The sequence below is a fragment of the Triturus cristatus genome, chromosome 7, assembly GCF_964204655.1.
Source record: "Triturus cristatus chromosome 7, aTriCri1.1, whole genome shotgun sequence".
NCBI lineage: Eukaryota > Metazoa > Chordata > Amphibia > Caudata > Salamandridae > Triturus > Triturus cristatus.
Window position 1 is genome coordinate 1,812,623,142 of NC_140590.1, and position 21,228 is coordinate 1,812,644,369.

At 44.5% G+C, this 21,228-nt stretch overlaps 1 protein-coding gene across 1 annotated transcript; it reads right to left on the minus strand.

Moving 5' to 3' along the window:
• Positions 1–10,925: 10,925 nt before the first annotated feature.
• Positions 10,926–11,885, minus strand: LOC146813242 (taste receptor type 2 member 40-like). Its single transcript, XM_085615333.1, has one exon. It carries the CDS (start codon positions 11,883–11,885, stop codon positions 10,926–10,928), a length of 960 nt encoding a protein of 319 aa, XP_085471459.1.
• Between the last annotated feature and the right edge of the window lie 9,343 nt (positions 11,886–21,228).

Below are 21,228 nucleotides of genomic sequence, written 5' to 3' on the forward strand. Positions count from 1 at the left end.
TTTTGATAACAGCTGTTTTATTCCTGTTAAAAATTAGAGAAAATGTAAAACATTTGGATATGCGTTGTTATTTTCCAAATTATTTACCTGAGATGGTTGTTATTCTTTCCTAATCTTGTTTCTGGTTAAAAGGTACATTTTCTGTGTTCCTTGCTTCAGGTGATTTGGTCTGTGTTCTGTGTAAATATTTGACAAATGAGAACCCATGTGGTTGACAAAGCCTTAAACTGTTGTGTAATGTTTTTGAAATCAATTATCCTACTAAGGGTAAAAGGTTGTTATTGTTAATTTAGATATTGTTTGTGCAAACTGTTTGTTGATTGTGAAACAATATTTTTGTTATTACTGTGAAAAATTAATAATTTAAAAAATTAAGTTTTAATCTTTGTTCCCTATAGATAGAACGTTTTTGTGGTTTATAGGGTCTGCCCCAGACACTGTCCAACACCTTCTTTGAGGTAAGTACCCTGCAGAGTTGGAATAGTAATTTTGCCCCCAGACACTCTCCAGCACCTTCCCTGAGGTGAGTACCTGGCAGAGTTAGAATAGTAGTTTTTCCCCTAGACACTGTCCATCACCTTCCCTGAGGTAAATACTCATCGGAGTTTGAATAATAATTTGCCCGCCCAGTCACTGTCCTGCACCTTTCCTGTGGTTAGCACTTAGCGGAGGTAGACTAGTGATTGTGTCTCCAGTGACTGTCTAGCACCTTCCCTGAGGTAAGAACCTAGTGGAGGCACAATAGTAATTGACTGCCAGTCACTGTCCACAACCTTTCCTGAGGTATGTACTAAGCAGAGTTAGAATTGTAATTTTGCCCCCAAATCACTGTCCAGCACCTTCCCTGAGGTAAGTAGCCAGCAAAGTAAGAATAGCGATAGTGCCCCCAGTCACTATCCAGCAGTTTCCTTGAGGAAAGTCCAAAACCACAGACAAAGAGACAAGGGAGTGAGACTTCTCTGACACCCCTCTTAAAAGTATCACACCTCACAAAAAGAGAAGGACTAAGAAATAGCAGAAAATAGACCCTACCATGAATTATTCTTTTAATTATTCTGTAAGTGTCTCTATCCAATCAAAAATTGTAGGGAAGGGATTAAAGAGGAGGGTGGATAGGAGGGAAATTCAACATATTTAATAATACTGTCCTCACCCACTATGTAGTGACATGCTTCATCATTGGGTCTCAGACGACGCCCAGGTGCAGACCAACACACTGAACGGAGCACTGAATTTTTTGTGAGTTGAAAGAAAGGAAGAGTGAACAGAGAAAAGAGTTTTCCCTGGGAAGGATCACTGGTGCAGAAAGAAAGAAAGATAAAACTGCCTAAGGGGGTATCACCTGAACTCTTTTATTCATGGTCCACCTTGACAGGATTAAAAATCCTAACTTATAGGTGTTGGCCAATGGTTCACAATATGGCTGCAAGTGAAGATATATGGAAAAGATACATTGGTTTGTAAACACATGTCTGAAGGAGCATGGGGCATGGCAGGTACTCTTGATTTGTGACTTACTCTGCCCCCACTGCCTCATATGGAACAAACCACCGACACCTTTCAACCATTCAGAGAAAGGGCTGATATATCACTGACAGCATCATTTCTAATTTATTATTTAGCAGTAAGTCAGGCATTATCCATTTCCCTACAGACATACCTGCCACAGAATCTGGGTCCTGAGCAGTATTTTAATAACCTTATCAGAGCCTGGTACAATTGTGACAGGGAGAGCTTGTGGAATAAATGAATCCCATGTAAGAAGGTGCTTTCCCAGCAACCAGGCCATTTCTCCATGGGATAAAGTGTTCGCCTGAATAAAAGCTGCGCTCAGACCCTTGGCTTCCATAAGTCTGAAGCAGTGGCCTGTTGCTCCTGATAGTGCAATGTCTCCCATGTGCAGTATGCACTCTATGGCAGGCACCCTTTCATTGGCACTGTGCATTTCGGTGTTCATGAGAAACATCTGGTAGATGCTTACCGGCAGACGTGCTCACCACCGGGCACTCTGCATCCTAAAGGACCAGCCTGGCAGCCGCATTAGGCAGAGCTGAGCAGGAGCAGCTGGCACTGAAAATGGCCACAGGATGCTGGAACTCAGAGAGCCTCCATAGTCCATGGAGCCTCCAAGTGTGAATGTTTCCTGGCTCCCGCATAATTAAGTACTTTCGGCTTCAGAAACAGAGAGGAAGATTTCAAAGCAAACTAAATCCTTCCCTCTTTCCACGCTGTGTGCTATAAATATTCACTCCACACTTTTGCCCTCCATGGCTACACAGAAGGGGGAGGAAGCTGACTTCTGCTCTATCACCACTGAGCATGGCCCACAGGGCTTGGCTCACGTTCTGAAGGGCAGTAAGCGCCCACATCTTATTGTGGAACTGTCTCAGCTAGACAGCTTTTTCAACCAAAACTGGAGACTACCATGTTCCAACCCAACTCCTTATTCAATCTCAGAACTGCAGTCTCTAAAGAAGAAGATTATCAGCTTGAGTGGCTGTCTCTAAATGTGAAACCCAAGCCCCCAAGCTTTGGTGCTCAACTAAAATTGGAAGCAATGTTCTTTCTCATTGCTGTAGTAGCACAAAGCAGTTACCTGTCCTACGAAGGCAAAAAAAAAAGAAATGATTAAAACACAAAATTGATTTACAGGGGTATATAAGGGGTAGAAGTGGGTTCTAACACAGACCCAATGCACTGCGGACGATTGTCATTCAAAAATTATAATAAAAAAATGGGATTAAGTATTTGTATTCTGGAACTTATCATCAAATGCCCACATCCGCAAAATGCCCAGAAAATATACCAGACCTGACGGATAGCTCTGTTACCCATTGCCAAAAGTTTTCCAATGGCTGAAAGGGGCTGTCCAAATCCATCTTCCTGTATCTTAATGTATGCATCTGTTGTGTATCATTTGTTCTGCGTGATGTGTGACAAAAGTCAACTTGCACCATCCAGCTAAAACTGTCTGTAGGAAAGACCTAAAAAGCAGTGAAGGTATGTGGATAGGTACTTCATCAGTGTTACATCTACAAGTTATTTCCACTACAAACACAGTGAGTGTTTATTATATATGTTATCTTTTCTTATCCAAATTTAGTAATACTTTTCTTATGTTTATAATTCTTCTAATGATATATTCTTCCAATAACTGTTCATTAATCACTCTAATTCTTTTGAAGGCATCAATGCAACCTCAGTAATATGTTTGATATGAGGGATCTTTTGGGTATTTTGGCTAAACATCTGACTGTGTTTGGAATTCCCTTAACCCCTTTGCTGCTAGGCCTCCCCCCCCCATGCTAAGCTTTTTTATGCTATTTGGGATAGTTCAAGCTTAGGCTCAAGTAACGTTTTTTCCACATAAGGTATCCACGCCAAATTTTTACCCTTTGTTCCAACACCCTGAGGATTCTAAAGGTACCCAGGGTTTGTGGATTCCCCTGGAGGGGACCCAGAAATTAGCCAAAATAAGGATTAATCTTTTTATATTTAAAAAAAATGGGAACAAATTGCTGAAAGTGTCTGGTGTTTTCCCTGCAGAAGGCATCAACAAAGGGTTTGTGGTGCCGAAATCACCATATGTTCAGCTTTCGGGGATTGACAGACTGTTGTCGGAAAATCTAAATATTTTTTACAGTTTTGGCATTTTATTGCGAAATAGCCTATTTTTTATTTTTTTGTTTGCTTCCTACCTCCTTCCAGTTAGTGGTAGAAATGGGTGCGAAAATAATAATAGATCACAGAAAGCTATACATTTCTGAAAAGTGGGCCAAATTCTGAACTCAGTAAGTGGTCACTTGTGGAGATCCTTCAAGGCTTTTGTTATAGAAACTAACAGTTGAAAACAGAAAATATTGAAATTGATTTGAAAAAAAACATTTTCACGTGTAACTTCTTCTAAGTATGACAGATTTTTAGAAACAATATGCCGTTACATATGCTGGGCCCTTCTGCTTGTTTGGATATAGATTACTTGTAGGTTCAACAAGAGTCCGAGGAGCCCAGAGCCAATAACTGAGCTCCATCATGCACTGTTTTTCCATTGTGTACCTGGTATCTCGCAATTCATTCGGTAAAATATAAAGAGTGAAAAATAGGTACCAAGGAAACCAATATATTTCTGAAATGGGAACAAAATATAGAGTTTCTAAGCAGTGGTTTATTGTACAGCTACAAAACTGTCGGTACCCATACAAGCATGTGAATTAGAGCTCATTTTTCAAAATGACTTCTTTTTAACAAATTGTCTCACATTTGGAAGGCAGAAATGCAAAGAAAATCAACTGTCAATAACACTTGTTATACTATTCTGTATTCCCCTAAGTCTCTCAATAAAAATGCTACCTCACTTGGGTGGTTAGGAGTTGTGTCCGCGACAGGAAACAGCCCAAAACGCAATGTGGACACATCAAATACTTCCAATGAAAATTGACCCTTTTTTTTGCAATGTGCCTAGCTGTGGGTTTTGAACTCTAGCTCAGCCGGCACCTAGAGAAACCTAGAAGACCTATATATTTTTTTAAACTAGATACCAAGGGGAATCCAGAATGGGGTTACTTGTGTGGCTCTCACCAGGTTCTGCCACCCAGAATCCCTTGCAAACCTCAAACTTTGTCACAAAGCACATTCAACTCACATTTATAACATTCCACCCACCCTGCATTCCCCAAAGTGTCCCGATAAAGATGGTACCTCGCTTATGTGGGTAGGCCTAGTGCCTGAGAGAGAAAACGGGCCAAAACGCAATGTGGACACCACATTTTTATAGTGAAAATGTATCCTTTTTTTTAAAGTGCCTAGCTGTGGATTTTGAACCCTACCTCTGTCGGCACCTAAGGAAACCTAGCAAACCTATGCATTTTTTAACACTAGACACCCAGGGGAATCCAGGATATGGTGAAATGTGTGGCTCTCACCAGGTTCTGTTACCCAGAATACCTTGCAAACCTCAAACTTTGTCAAAAAACACATTCAACTCACATTTCTGCGATGGAAAGTTCTGGAATCACCGTGGATTTACAACATTCCACCCACCCCGCATTCCCCAAAGTTTCCTGATAAAAATGGTACCTCGCTTGTGTGGGTAGGTCTAGAGCCCGTGACTGGAAGCGGCCCAAAATGCAACATAGAGACATCACATTTTTCAAGTGAAAACTGACCATTTTTCGGAAATTATCAAGCTGTGCATATTGTACTCTAGCTCTGCCGGCTCTTAAGGAAACCTAGAACGCCTATATATTTTTAAAAACTAGACTCACAGGGTAATCTAGAATGGGGTAACTTGTGTTTCTCTCACCAGGTTCTTTTGCAAACCGCAAACTCATATTTTCCTAACATTTCTGTGATGGAAAGTTCTGGAATCTGCCGGGATCCACAACATTCTATGCATCCCACATTCCCTGAAGTCCCTCGATAAAAATGGTTCCTCACTTGTGAGGGTAAGCCTAGTGCCCCAACAGAAAACGAGCCACAATGCAACATCGATACACCACATTTTTACTGTGAAAACGGACCCATATTTTTGCAAAGTGCCTACGTGTGGATTTTAAACCCTAGCTCTGGCAGCACCTAAGGAAACTTACCAAACCCAAACATTTCTTAAAACTAGACACCTAGGGAAATCCAGCATGGGGTGACTTGTGTGGCTTTCTGCAGGTTCTGTTACTCAGAATCCCTTGCAAATCTCAAACTTTGTAAAAAAAATACATATTTGTCCAACATTTCTGAGCTAGAAAGTTCTAGTATCTGCGTGGATCCACATACTTCCACCCACCCCATATTCTCCAAAGAATCCTGATAAAAATGGTACCTCACTTGTGTGGGTGAGCCAGGTGCCCGCCGCAGGGAAGGGCCCAAAACATAGTGTGGAGACACAAAATTACCTATCACAAAATTACCTAGTTTTGCAAACGGGGGCACCTGGATTTTTGACCCCGGGCTCGGAGGCCATCTAAGTAAACCTACCAAACCCAAACATTTCTTAAAACTAGACACCCAGGGGAGTCCAGGGAGGTGAGGCTTGCATTGACCCCGCCAGCGTTTTCCTACCCAAAGTCCCCTGCAAACCTCAAATGTGGTTGAAAAAAATCAAATTTTTCTAAACATTTGTGTGGGAAAGTTGTGGGATCAATGGGCTGACACAAATTTTCTACCACACAGCATTCCCCCAGGTCTGTTGATAAAAATGGTACCTCACTCGTGTGAGTGAGGAAGTACCCACGACAGACAGGGGCCCAAAAGGTATTGTGGAGACATCAAAATGACCTATCACAAAACTGCCTGGTTTTGCAAGGGAGGGCACCTGAATTTTTGTCCTTGAGCTCGGCAGCCATCTAGGGAAACCTACCAATTCCACACATTTCTGAAAACTAGACACCTGGGGGCATACAGAGACCTGGGGGAGTACAGAGAGGTATAGCTTACATGGACCCTCCAACATTTTCCTATCCCGATTCCCGAATCACCTGCAAACCTTACATTTAGCTGAAATATTCACATTTTTCTAAGATTTCTGTGTGGGAAAGTCATGGGATCACTGGGCTGACACAAAGGACATTTTTGCTGGCACGGTGACTCCACCCAGAAATATGTGGAAAATGGGATTTTCTTTCAGCTAAATTTGAGATTTGCAGGGGATTCTTGGTGGGAAAACGCTGGGGATCCATGTGAGCCATACCTCCGTAGACTCCCACAGCCATCTAGTTTTCAGAAATTTGGTATTTTTCCCTAGATGGCTGACAAGCCCAGGGCCAAAAACCTAGGTGCCCCCCTTGCAAAACCAGGTCATTTTGTAATTGATAATTTTGATGTCTTCACAATACGTTTTGGGCCCTTTCCTGTTGCGGGTCCTTGGCCCAGCCACACAAATGAGGTACATTTTTTATCGGGATACCTGAGGGAACACTGGGTGGTGGGAAATTTGTGTCAGTCTCGTGATACCACAACTTTCCCGCACAGAAATGTTAGAAAATGTGTTTTTTCAGCTAAATTTAAGTATTGCAGGGAACCCTGGGTGGTGGGAAATTTGTGTTGGTCCAGTGATCCCACAACTTTCCCACACAGAAACGTTAGAAAATTTGTTTTTTAAGCTAAATTTGAGGATTGCAGGGGATTCTGGGTAAGAAAACAATGGGGGATCTATGCAACCCATACCTCCCTGGACTCCTCAGGGCGTCTAGTTTTTAGAACTGTGTGGTTTTGGTGGGTCTCACCTGCAAAGAACTCTGGAAAGCCCCACCAGAAACCATTAACTACAACTGATGGCTAGATCTACAACAGAGTCACTCATCACCTGCCACAAGCTACCTCAAAAGATATTTGTGCAGCACAGGGCTATTGCAACTTTGAGAAACGCCTATCACCAACACTGCGTTAAAAAAATTGTTATGGAAAACAGTAAAGCATCTATCACTGATTGAAGACAAAGCTGCCCTATTGAAGAAGTCTCATGGCTGGAGGACCTTGTGCACCTATGCTGCTCTGGCCCCTCAAAAATACTTCAATTTAGGACACAGTTGTCAAAGTCCAATTCTTGAAACATTGTCCGGGGCTGCTACCTTACACACAGCACCTCCCACTTTGGCTCAGGGATCATGGAAGTCCCCCTTGTTACTTCTGCGGCACAGCACCACAGGACCTTTTGCACCTTTTATGCAAAGAACTCCTAAAGGAACAGAAACTGCTACTGAAACCTCACTTCAACCAAAGAGGGATCCGAAAATGGAGGCAATCCAGAGGACCCACAGTTGAACTGCTGATTGGTAACATTTTTGACATTACCGACACACATTTCCCTTCTCAAAGGCCCACCAGCATAACAACATCAAACAAATTGTAGTGGGAAATGGGGTTCCCAGCGATGGCCGCTCCTCCAAATACGTGCAATTCAAATTCAAAAACTCAATCCACAACTACTACTGTTTATGATTGTTTAACCCCTTGTGTGCTCATGACAAGCCCAGTTCGTCATGAGGCACAGTGGAGCTGTGCTCATGATGAACTGGGCTCGTCATAACGGTGGCGCCCCGCCCACGCGCAATTGATTCCCCGCCTGTGCAGGAGAATCAATCAGTGGGCGGAGTCGTGATGAGCTCAGCTTGTCACAAGCACAGTGCCGCCGCCACCGCCCCACCCCCGCGCCACGGGGGAATTACCCCCGCGGCGAAGGGGTTAAACAACATTTTTTTCCTATTTTCTTCTTTTATAAAATTTTAATGCTGTGCTTTTTATGCAATGGTTTTAATTAAATATGCTTAAAAAAAAAAACTAATCAGTGCTCTTTCATTATATGTTGATTCAATCAATTTTCCATTTCATCTGACGTTAAAAGAGTTTGGAGTATACATGTATCATTCACCAGCCTTTGAACCAGAACCTACAGAGGTGGCACGGTCCTGTGTAATGAGAGGGACGGCCTGTTCACAGGCTGATACAAAGAGCCTATGGAAAGGGGATTGGAAAATAACTCTTCCTCAAAGCCAGGGCCCCTGGAATTATGTGATGGAAGAGGACCAAACTGTGCAGAAGGGTTGACTAAATGATGCAGCCTAATTGAGCACAATTTGTCGTAGTATTCATTTACCATTTTCTCACTTTAAAATATGGTAACTTTGTCTAGACAAATGTTTCTCTACAAAAGTACCAGATTAACAGCCACATCCATAGGTAACTGAAAGCTAACCAGTCAAGTTTTGCGACGTGTCAGCCTCTGCGTTGTAATACAGGTTAAAGCATCCTTAGTAAAGTTTGACCTGTTTGAGGTGGAAAGCAACTTTTTTGTCAAATTCTACAAATTATGCAGCTGATGGAGTCTGTAGCACGTGCAGTAAGTCCATATTTACAATGAAAGCGCCATGGCAGCATTCTATATTAAAGCTGAAGGCATATTCAGAGTTGACATATTATAAAGGTATATACACATTCAACAGTTCCCAGCACACATCACAGCAGAAATGAAATGATGAGGGGATGGACTGTCCTGGCCCTCTGTGTCTGGGGCCAGCCTAACTTTCACACTGATATTAAAAATGAAATTTGCATCAGTTGCCCCAGTGAGGTGGACAATAGTAGGGATTGTTAAGAAATCCGAATTAAGCATCAGGACTGATATTTGAGTATGCTATGTTAGGTCTATTAATATAGCGCAACGAATCACACCCGAAGGTATATCTGGGCGCTCGCCCTGAACAAAAGTCGCATCTAATTAAAAAAGAAAAAAACAGCCAGGTTTTCAGAGTTTTATTTAATTTAGAAAAATGCAGCTTTTAAAATTAAAATATGCTGGGAACCCCTGTATGGCCTGTGTAGGGAATGTGAAATGCATTGCAAAAGCAAAACATCTGCTCTAACAGCGAAAAGCAGATTCTGAAAATTGAGTCAGGTGAAAATTGTGTATTGACATGTTTACAATCAACTACTGAATAAACTTAAATATGACCAAAAGAGAGCAAATTACGTTCAGAAAGAGAACAACATATGGCCTTGATTGTTACATTTCTTTGAAAAATCACCATTGTCAAGAAAAGATTAACACATTAAAAATGGTTGCCTAACAAACATAACCTTTCATGTGAACCATCGGAGATTCACAGGGTGCAGGTAACATTCTTTCTTGCACTGTGTGAGATAGACTCTGAGGTAGACAGGGTCGTTTCTAGGTCTTGTGCCACCCTAGGCGAGAATTGAAAAATGCCTCCCCCTCCCTTTTACTACCATCACTCTCTCCCCCTGTCATCCAGGCTAGAAGAATTAATGCATTAGATATTCCCAAACTCATGTTTTTTGCCACCGTCCCCTTTTTGCCGCCCTAGGCGGCTGCCTAGTCTTGCTTAATGGTAGAAACGGCCCTGGTGGTAGAGTGGCTTCATAGATGATCAAAAGGAAGGTGCTTTTTACCGCTCAAGGACAGGTCAAGGTCAAGGCAATAATTAGTCACCTTTCTGCACAGCACCTGAAGGGGGCTGAAGAATGCTGCTTCAAGCAAAATATCGGCCGCCATTGCTAGTGAATGAGGGTCTTAAAAGTGTAAGTCGGCCTTGGTAGAAAACATCTGCTATTACTGCCACTGCGTGTTATACTGCAAGCCTGATAACAACTCGAGTTATTGTATGGTCAGTCTCTGTAAACTCAGTAAGTAGCTACACAGAAGTGTAGAGCAAATAGATCTGATTCTGACCTCAGTAAGAAGGAAGATGGTATGTTTTTGCTTCCAGATGGTTGGACTCTATGTGACCCGATGGCCATCACACAACACATCTCCTGTTTTCAGGGGGGATATTTTTTTCAACAAGTCTTTGGGCCAGATTCACAGAACTAATCTTACGTTTGTCTTAAGGCTGTTTTAAGTCTGTCTTTAGTCTGTCTTAAATTTGTCTTAAGTCAAATTTAAGACAAAATCCTAACTTTACTACTACTAAAAGCCTTCTGTGAATACCAAAAGTAGTAAATTTAGGATTTTGTCTCAGATTAATTTTGTGAATCGGGCTCATTGTTAGAGATTTTCACAAACCCGTTGTTGAAAAAGGCAATTTTATTCCAATAACTGATTAGAGCCCTGAGTTTAAAGGAGAAAGCACTTATATTTGGCTCAACTGGAGTTGATGGCATCAAATTCTGGGATGCATTCCTGCTTTTATTTTTGATCCCGTGCACTCACTTGCAGCTCCAGTATGGGTAATTCTTAAATTCAGTATGGCAATAATCTGACATTGATCCTACTTCAGTATACAGTAACGTTTTCTAAAATATATGACAGCAGAAGGGGAGGAGGGTTGGGAACGTATTTTGCTGTGGTACATCTCATCTTAACAATACATGTTTAAATATTGGAAGAGTCCCTCCAGGCCAACTTATTATAAGCACACTCAATACTACTAACTACACCCACATGACACTGTGCTACAGCGAACTCAAAAGTGACTTTAAGCGCTTTGTATCCCAGAGCAAGCAGCAAAAGGAAAAATCCTGCCTAGTGCCTTCCTGAATCTGGAAATTCGAAGAATTAAAATAATAGCATTCAGTACTGGGACATAATCCATCAGGATGTAACATGCAAAGAGCAATGGGCTTCTATAGGAAACATTTGACCCAAAAACTGTGATGATCTGAACTAAATAAAAGCCAGAATAGAGGATGAGAAGGGAGGAGACAGTTTTCACTGCACCCAGGTGGGCATCCAGACTTGTGCTCCTGAAGCTGTCCGTGTTATGCTCCATCCGCCTCATGTGTCTGCAGAGCGTGATGAGGACTGTCACAGCTGAGAAGACGAAGATTGCAAGAATGAACGCTAAAATGAAATAAGGAGTTTGTTTTGCATTAGATTCCCGATGAGAACTCAGTCCACTCATAGAAGCATTGCCAGGGACATCATCACTGGCATGCATTGAACGGTTAACCAGCCCGTTAGCTGGCCAATCATCTTGCAGTTGGAGGGCAATGGGGACACATGATGCCAAGGAGATCAACAGGGAGCCCAGAAGCAACCTGGAGAGGTTTTCCTGGAACCTCATCACCATCCGGACCACAAGTGGTTGCGTGAAGTTCACAATCTTCAGACAGCAGTACACACAGAACCATGTGGAACACCAGAGGCTGCAGGAGCGAAGGAAGACACTGAAAGGATGAAGCACCAGCTGGATCCACTGAAGGGCAAATGAAGTTTGCAAGAAAATTGTGTTGATCTGATAAAAAAAAGAAGTACATAATTGACCAATGTTGGAAAGAGCGAGGATTGAGTTGATGAGGTCACAGACACTCAGATCACTGTTGCTCTTGAACCAAGCAATGAAATTCACATATAGGATGAAAATATTCCCCATTAGCCCGGTCACGGAGGCAGTAGTGCGAATGGCAAGCACCGCTTTATCTATGGTGGACATCATTTTAGCCTCCTCAAGGCAGGAGGGCTGCTCCTGCCGGAATCTTTAAAGCTTTATTCAGACCAGGGCTGTTTGACTTTCTCTCTCTATTGGCTTTTGGCTGTGTGAGTTCAGCCAAAAATTAAATAGCATCTTCATGCTGCAAATCTTAATGCAAATCACCTAGATTTAATGTACCTTGCATTAATATAATATTGGTTCTCTATGCATAGCAGTATGAAAATCACATTTGCATTCTCTGCCATTCAAACATTCACTAGAGGTGTGCAAGAGAGTTTCTCACCTTGAGGAATGGGAACAGGAACTTGTCAAGTTAAACTGATTTAACTCACATTTGTCACTAAATGAGCCTGAGCTCAACACCCTGGTAACTATGGCAGAGCAAACACAAGCGTGACATAGGGGAGCGCGTAAAGTATTTTTGCAGTAGCAAAACAATAATAAAGTAAAAACACTAAGCAATACAAGTCCCACGCAAATTAGGAAATAGAATACAATTAAATTTGACAACAAAACTACACAAATGCAATTAGGGAGGGGTGGAGCCAAGCACAGACGCAGAAAGCCACCTGACTGTGGAGCTCCGTCGTGATGGGAGGCCCCGGCATATTGCTGTTAAAAGGCAGTCCCTAACTATCCTTCTTGCTGGGAATGCGCCCAACTGAGTAAGGAGCCTGGAGAATCTGCTTCGGGGGCCTTGTACACGTCCTTCTGCCAGATCCTGACAGTGGCAAGAGCTCATGGGCCCTACCAATTAGATGATCACAAAATCCAGGTGGCAGCAGACATTTCCAAGGAAACAAATGACCAGCGGAGAGCTTTTCCCAACCTCCAACCACTGATCCACAAATGGAACATCAAATGTGACCTCTTCAAGCAGGCACACATGTGTATCACCTTGAACAGTAAATGGAAGTACTTTTTCGACCCAGGGTAGCTATATGCGTTTTTGTACAGAATCCAGGAAGGGAACATGGACACCTCCCAGCGTCCCCCAAACCTCTCAAACGGGGTGGGGGACACCCCCGTCCTGAGAAGCCGTGACACACTGCCTTGAGGGAAAGTGCCCCCCCCCCCGGTGCACCACCTTGCCCAGGACTGAGACACAGTGTGTCCGGGAAACAACCTTTTCAAAGGAGTCATTACATCTCACAACCTTTACATAGCAGTCATTACATCACAACATCCTTTAAATCGCATGTCATTACAACGCAGCCATTACATCGCATGTCACTACAATGCATGTCATTACAACGCATGTCACTACAATGCAGGCATTAAATTGCAAGTCATTACAACGCATACCATTACAACGCATAGTACCCTTACACTATCCAACACTTACCCTAATGTTGCAATCACTGGAGTTAGAATAGCAATGTTTACCCCTACACTGTCCAACACTTACCCTACTGTTGCACTCACTGGAGTTAGAATAGCAATGTTTACCCCTACACTATCCAACACTTACCTTAAATGCGATGTAACGGTATGCATTGTAATGGTATGCATTGTAAAGGTATAATGCGATGCAATGGAATGCGCTGTAAAGGTAGTTTCTGAAAATGCAATGTAAAGGCATGTGATGTGAAAGAATGCATTGTAAAGGATGTTGCGATGTAAAAACTTCATTGTAAAGGCATGTGTTGTAAATTAATGCGTTGTAACGTCATACATTCGGTGTGTCCTGCCTTCTCCCCAAAGACCCATCCCTTCAGCTCACCGGGATCCAAGCCGGTCCACTTGCGGCCTTTTTCTTTTACCTCACTAACCACTCAACCTCTAACTTCTGTCACAATCCTTAACCTTTTGCAGGGGTTGCTTTCCACCACCCTCATCCCCTCTCAACCACTAGTCCCCAGGTCTTTCCAGACAATGCGGCACCTCAGGTGTAGACTCGCTGACTACAGTTGATAGGGCATGCAGCACAGTGCACTCAATTGTATGATGGTTTTTGTTTGTATTGCATTGTTGTGTTTATTTGTGCATTCCTCTTTTTCTTTCCCTCTCCACTTGTTCCTCTCTCCCTCCTTCTCCCTCTCTCTGCCTTCCCCTTTCTTCCTTTCTTCTCTTGTGGGTTCAGTTAGGCACCTCCTCTCTTCTGCACATTCGTTTCATTGATTATTCCCCCAACTTCCATGACATTTGGCTACCTCCTACCTGTTCTTGCCTGTTCTTTACACATCCTCTGGACTGCCAATTGGCCCTGATGAACCTATCTACCCATCCAATATGGTCCACAACCCCCGGACTCTCCCCTGTTCTTGCGATCTTCATGTCCACACACTCAACCGTAAGAAATCTCTCATGGAACATCAATGGTCTTACACATTACATTAAGTGCAAGAAAGTGCTCTCCCACCTCAATTCCAAATATGCCAACATAGCACTCCTCCAAGACATGCACATCACTGAAGCAGAAGCTGAGAAGCTCCAGCGGGATGGGGTCGGAAAAGAGTTTCATAGTTACTGTTCCCAGCAAGCAGCAGCTGACTTACTGGCAAACCTGAAAACGTGGCATAGCCATCTTGATTCAGAAATCATTGCCCCACGTGGTGCTTATGACCTGAGTTGATCCGGAAGGGTTGCTATGCATTTGCCAAATTGAAGATTAACAGGAAGATATTATGCATCAGTTTAGTGAATGCATCCACGAGTCTGAAGTGTGCCTTCCTACTTCAACTCACCTGTGTGTTGATATAAATTGATACAGCTAACATCCTTATAGGCAGAGGCTGGAGCCTGGCCTGGGAAGTGATCATAGACCGCACCAGTCCTATTGACTTACTCAACAATGCAGACAGAGCCCTCCTAGGGGATCCTAGGGATGATCATCGTCTTTGCAACATATGGCATCTCTTTCTTCTGATGGACCGGGAATACTTTATACTTGTCCCTTTTTCTTAGTTTGCAATCACGGTTGGACTTTTTCCTGATGGCTCACCACTTACTTCCCCTTCTTTGTGAGGCTTCCATACTAGAGGGTGCACTCTTGGATCACTCCTCTATTGCCCTACAGGCTGACCTGGGCATTTCATGACCAATTTGCACCCCCGGCATATCAACCTGTTCTGCTACTAAAACCTGGTGGGCAAGAACCTGCTTAAAACCCATGTGTATAACTACCGGGAGCACAATGATGGCTCAGTTGACTCTGCCCTGACCTTTTAGGCAGCAGCGAAGGGGACCATGACGGGTCAGCTGATGAGGGACTCTGCTCTTTCTAACAGGCAGAGGGAGGAGCGAGAGAAAGCGCTGGAAGTAGATACAGCCTACCTCACGCACGCCTACACGGTCCACCCTTCCACTACCACCAAGTACATCCTTGAGAAGCCACATATAAACCTCAAGGCCCTCTTAACTTCCAATGCCAAGTATGGACTCCAGATGCATGGGAACAGGGGGAGAAGGGGTGCCAGCTATTAGCGTTGCAGCTGAAGCAGAAGGAGGCTGGAATGGCCATCCCCCTATCACCAACAACTGGGAAATGCTGGTCACCAAGCCTCAGAAAGTTGCAGATGCTTTCACATCCTACTGCAGAGTTCTCCACTCACAAGAAGGTGCCCAGAGACCAACACAGACAGAAACCTTCCTGGTTGAATCTGCTAACCGCGCTTCACAGAGGACTGCAGGCAGTTCCTTTAGGATGCACTCACCAAGGGGTATATTGCGCAAGTCATAGCCGACATACCCTATCACAAAGCCCCAGTCAAGGACGGTTTTCTGGCAGAGATGTGCAAGTGGCTGAAACCCAAGGTGGTAGAACTTCTCCATGAGGCCTTCGCTGAGGTTGATCGCTTGGGCTTCTTGTATTTACTCTGTAACAGGGCACTGATATCGGTACTCCACAAACCAGGAATTAACCCCCTGCTCCGTGTCAGATATCACCTTATATCTCTGCTCAATAGGGATGTCAAAATGCTGGCCAGCATATCAGCCACCTGTCTCAAATGAGTCCTCCCCTCTAATAATCACCATTCACAAGTGGAGGTTGTCTCATGCGTTGGTCCATTCAGTCTGGCTAGCAGCGGAGCTTCTGGGCAAGGCCCTGGCACTCTCATTGGGTGCTGAGAAGGCCTTCGATAGAATAGAATGGAACTACCTGTTTGCTGCGTTCTGAAAATTTGGCCTTTGGCGACCACTTTATTTCTAGAGTGAGGCTCTACAATTCCCCCTCTGCGAGGTCAACTCTGGGGACTTTTTTATCCTACCCCTTCACAGTCCCCAGGGGGAACCTATCAGGGCTGCTTACTCTCCCATCTGCTATTCCTCCTTGTGTTGGAGCCATTAGCGGCATCCCTGCACCAATTGGATTAGATCGTAGATATTCTCACACCGAAGTTCCCTCAACGCTGCTTTTATATGTGGATGATATCTTACTCACCCTATCAGCCCTACCCTCTTCCATTCCCACAGTGCTGGAGACCATTGATGCCTTTGTGGCAATATCTGGCTAAAAGGATAACTGGTGGAAGAATGAGGCCCTGCCGCTATCAGGGGTCAAAAAGTGATAGTGGCCAAAGGCATGCCCAGACGTGTGTCCCTTGCTAGCTGTGCCACTGGATTCAAGCTCGCCTGGCTGCTGAGGGGTGAAATCCTGAAACCAGTCCCAGGATGCTTGTTTCTGGTCCAAGGAGGATCTAGCTTGGCAGATCGAGCTGGACTGTTCCCATGAGGAGCAGGGTCAAGACTGATTTGCCTATGGCTGGGTCCAACCTGGGGTGGCATAGTGAGCAAAAGAACAATGGATTAAACCCAGATCTGTGACTGGGGGTAAGTGGTTGAAAAGTTTCAGCACTCCTTCCATCATCTTGTTGTCTTTGCCATGCTCACCCTATTTGGCCAAGGTTATGGCCTGACGTGGGTCGCATACTCCCTGTGCCAATGGATTCAAGCTAGCCTACCTGATAAGGGAAGACACCCCAAAACTGGTCCCAGGATGCTTGTTTCTGGTCCAGGGAGGACGTGGCCTGGCAGTTCGGGCTGGACTGTTCTCATGAGTAGCAGGGTCAAGACTAATTTGAATATGGCTGGGTCCAAACTGGGATGGCATGGTGAGCAAACAAACAATGGATTAAACCCAAATCTGTGACTGGGGGTGAGGGGTTGAAAAGTTTCAGCACTACATCCATCAACTTATTGTGTTTGCTATGTTCATCCTAAGTGGCCAAAGGTATGACTAGGCATGGGTAACTTGCTCGCTGTGCCACCGGATTGAAGCTAGCCTGGCTGATAAGGATTAAAACCCCCAAACTGGTCCCAGGATGCATGTTTCCGGTCTAGGGAGGGCCTGGCCTGGCAGTTCAGTTGGGCTTTTTCCCATGAGGGTGAAGACTGATTTGCATGTGGCTGGGTCCAAACTGGGCTGGAATAGTGAGCAAAAGAACAATGGATTAAACCCAGATCTGTGACCGGGGGTCAGTTTTTGAAAAATTTGAACACTCCATCCATCATCTTGTTGTGTTTACTAGGGATCACCACATGCACCGCTGGTTACTCATTCCAGTGGAAGAATTCACACTTCAGGTATCTGGGAGTCCAGGTTAACAGGGGCCTGGAGCGCATGGTGGCAGACAATCTGGACCCACTCAAGGAGCAAATGCGATCGGCCTCATGAAATGCTCCCACCTGAACCTCTCTCTCTAGGACCAGACTCAAGCAGTGAAAATGGTTACCCACCCCTGATTCGCATGCGTATCAGGCTTGTCTCTCCAGTAGATACCCCTCTCGACCCTCTGTCAGATAAACAAGGCCATTAAGGCATTCATCTGGGGTCCAACGAGAACTCACTTGTTGACCTGAAAGCTTGTCGCTCATAGATCCACAGGGGGACTGGGCCTACCATCTGTGGAGCATTACAGCCTGGCCGTACATCTGGCAAAGTGGTGTATGTGCATCCCTGGGTACAAGACCCCGAGTTGTGGGTAGTGATGGAGCGTAAACTCCAGGAGGGCCTCTTAGGACTACAGACTGCACACATGGACCAAACACATGGACCTCAATATCCTCTAAGCCCAAAGCATTGTATGCACTCCAGAGGCTCAAATACTGGCACTATGAACAGAGGGAGTAGGCCAATAGCTATTAGCAGTGCGGCTCATGCAGAGGGAGGCTTGAATGGCCATTCCCGTAATCACTACCGACTTGGGGATGCTGGTCACCAAGCCCCATGACGTTGAAGACGCTTTCGCATCCTACAAGAGGGTCCTCATGGACGCACACCTCCTGGAAAAAACTCCCCTCTGGAACAATGCTGGTATCCTCTTGGGGGCCTTGTTTGACTGGGCCCCTGGCACACAGCTGGGATTCAAACTCTGAGTCACCTAATCTACAGCAGTGAACTCAAATCCTTTGAGGCACTCTGGGATGAATTTGGCCTGTCGTGCACCCAACAATGATGCTACAGTCACCTGCGTTAATGTCTGCTGAGCAAACTGGGTCTCCAAACCTGAACCCTCCCCCATTCTCTGATGCTTCCTTACCTTACCACCTGAGGTCAGTTTGAAGATGTAATGTCTGAATTCTACATTCTCCTGATTGGCCACCTCTAATCCCAGACGCGATTGGCCAGCCTCAGGACAACCTGGCAGGCCTGCCTACAGGTGGAGAGTGATGAGGAGTACTGGGTAGAACTCCTGGAGGGCCTGGACTAGGCAGTATTGAAGGCCCAGATGAATCTCAGTCTTTCAAGCTCCTTCATGGCTGGCAGTGGACCCTGGCATGGCTTCAGGCTGTGGAGTTGATTCCTCACTTCACTTGCTGGTGCTATGATCACATGCTCTGTGATAATGTTCATATCTTACTGGACTGTCCTGCCATCCACCTCTCCGAATCCTTTGAGGCACTATGGCACAAATGTGTCCTGTTGTGCACACAACAATGGCACTATACACATCTGCGTTAATGCGTGCTGGGCAAACTGGGTCCCAAACCCTGAACCATACCCCATTCTCAGATGCTTCCTTACCTTACAACCTAGGGTCATGCCATCCACCTCTTCTGGACGTTAGTGGGGTCTATGCTCCGGGAAGCTATGGATGTACCCTTGCTGCTCTTGTACCCCCTAATTCCTCTCCATGAACCAACAGAATTTCCTCAGCTGACCCAACATGCCCGCCTGCTACTCGTTATGACCCTCACAGCTGACAAGATCTGTATCCTGCACCTTTGGCATTCCCCACAGCTTCCATTGCAGGAGAAATAGCTCACTGTGATGTTTAAGACCGTGTCCTATGAAAAGGTCACTTATAATCTAATGGACAAAGCAGGCCTTTTTCTTATCACACGGTCCACATTTCTACAGAACAACGCTCCCCAACTGGCCATGACTTTTGATTCCTCCTCACCACCAGCCCACCTTCCCGCCCTCTTACCCTCCTCCCCTGCTTCATTGGCCATTTTCCATGCCTTTATTTCCTTCTGCCCTTCTTCCTTTCTTCTTTTTTCTTCCCTCCTTCTGTGACTTATCCCCTCCCCCCTCCCTTTCTCTCGTATTAGTATTATTTGTTATTGATGCATGTACTGCTATCAACATTTATATATCTTAATATGGGCCCATGCAGGACTTACATGTTTCTGTTTTTACTGTTCTTTCTCACAACTTTATTCATGCCACTTAAAAATAATTGCTATAGAAAAAAAATCCAATGATGGGAACTGTAGATATGAAATTATAAAGTTTTAAGTACAAATAGTGTCGTGTCAAGAACAACTAAGCCCCAAAGTTCTTTGGAAGCAGTAGACCGGAACATAGGTATGATTTCTTGATGACCCTGATAGAGCACAAGTTGAATACACCAAGGAGGTTCGTTCTGGTCAAATCGTTTGCCTTCTGATTTACCTTTCACAATCCTTCAGTAGGGCAAGCCTGAAGCCGCATCAGAGGAAGGTGTGTTGAAATTAGGTACCTTTTCCCAGTGTCCCTTGACAGCTCCTGTTTACCCTACTGCAGACGATCCCACAATGCTCCTCAATCCAAAAATGGGAAGCCTGTCCTCCCTTGTGATGAACTCTTGTACCTTTCAAGAGATGTGGCCAGGGAAATGATTAGTCCTCTCTTCTGTGCCTACTCCAAACCAGTTCTGGGGACATGTCCAGTCCACTGGATCCAGAGCCAGTACAAGCTAGTGTGGACCTACAGGACAAAGGCTTTCCCTTCCCTTCACACCTGACTTTGAGAAGGTACCTTTGTCAGTGGGACTAACCTGGCACCTGTATCCAGACCACGCTCGACTTCAGTCAGCCTTAATTTGTGACTTTTCCCCAGACTAGCATGACTAGATGACTGCGAACAGCATTTTGCGCTATTTGGCACTTACACACCTAAAACTTTCAAATTGAAACTCTTGTTCTACTGATTGCATTTTTAGGGTTTTGGTATAACTTTTTTTAAATTGACTCTATTTTTCTAAATGGGTTTGGAATTTTCTTGAGTTGTGTTTTCACTTTATTACTGTTTATGTGCTGCATAAATACTTTACATATTGCCTCAACGTTAAACCTGACTGCTTTTATGCCAAGCTACCTAAGAGATAAGCACCGGTTAACTTAGTCACATTTGTGGTTCACCCTGACCAGGATTGTGGTTGTTGCCTGAGTGGGGCTTTCACTTTCCTCCACCTATAACCCATTTTCTTGGATTGGTGGCAGTTGTGGGATCCAGTACATATGTTTGTGCAGTGCCACTCAGTGATTTGTGTAACACAAAAAATACCCCAAAATATTCTGACATCAAATTACATTTTATTTCCTGAGCTCTCCTTATTTTTTGATTTAGTACTTTTTTCCTTTTTCCAAATCTATGTCTTGCCTTACATCATTTTTGCTACATAGGAGAGGTAGCTGTCAGCCTCAGCAAGGTGGATCTGCAGGAAGAGGGTGATGAATGTGGGAAAAAGGTAACAACAGTGGACCTCCAGAAAGCCCTATGAACCTTTGAAGAAGTCAGGAGGATGCAGGGTACCCCAGAGGAGCAAGAAGAAGAAGAAGCTCTGAGGAGTAAGTAGATTTAGACTTAGAGAAGAAAGAGGACAACAGAGAGGGCCTGGGCTTGAGCGCCCTAAGGAGAAGGATAACTTGCCATATATGGAAGCAGTGTGTCCTCCAACAAACTGTCTCCTGAGGAATGGGAGGACAGAAAGGCTGAGAGGGACCACAAGTTGCAGCTGGTAAAAATTGAAACTAGAGGCTGCTGAGGAGGAGTGAGGAGAAACAGCTGGCACTGGAGAAGAAAGAAAAATGCTAAGACTGCAAGGGCTTTCATTGAAAAAAAAATGGCATTGGCTCATGAAGTGAGTATAAAAGAGCTGGACATAAAAACAAAACAAGCCTAGTACCTTGTTATGTG

Coding starts and splice junctions, on each gene's coding strand:
- LOC146813242 (XM_085615333.1), bottom strand. CDS start 11,885: ATGATGTCCACCATAGATAAAGCGGTGCTTGCCATTCGCACTACTGCC.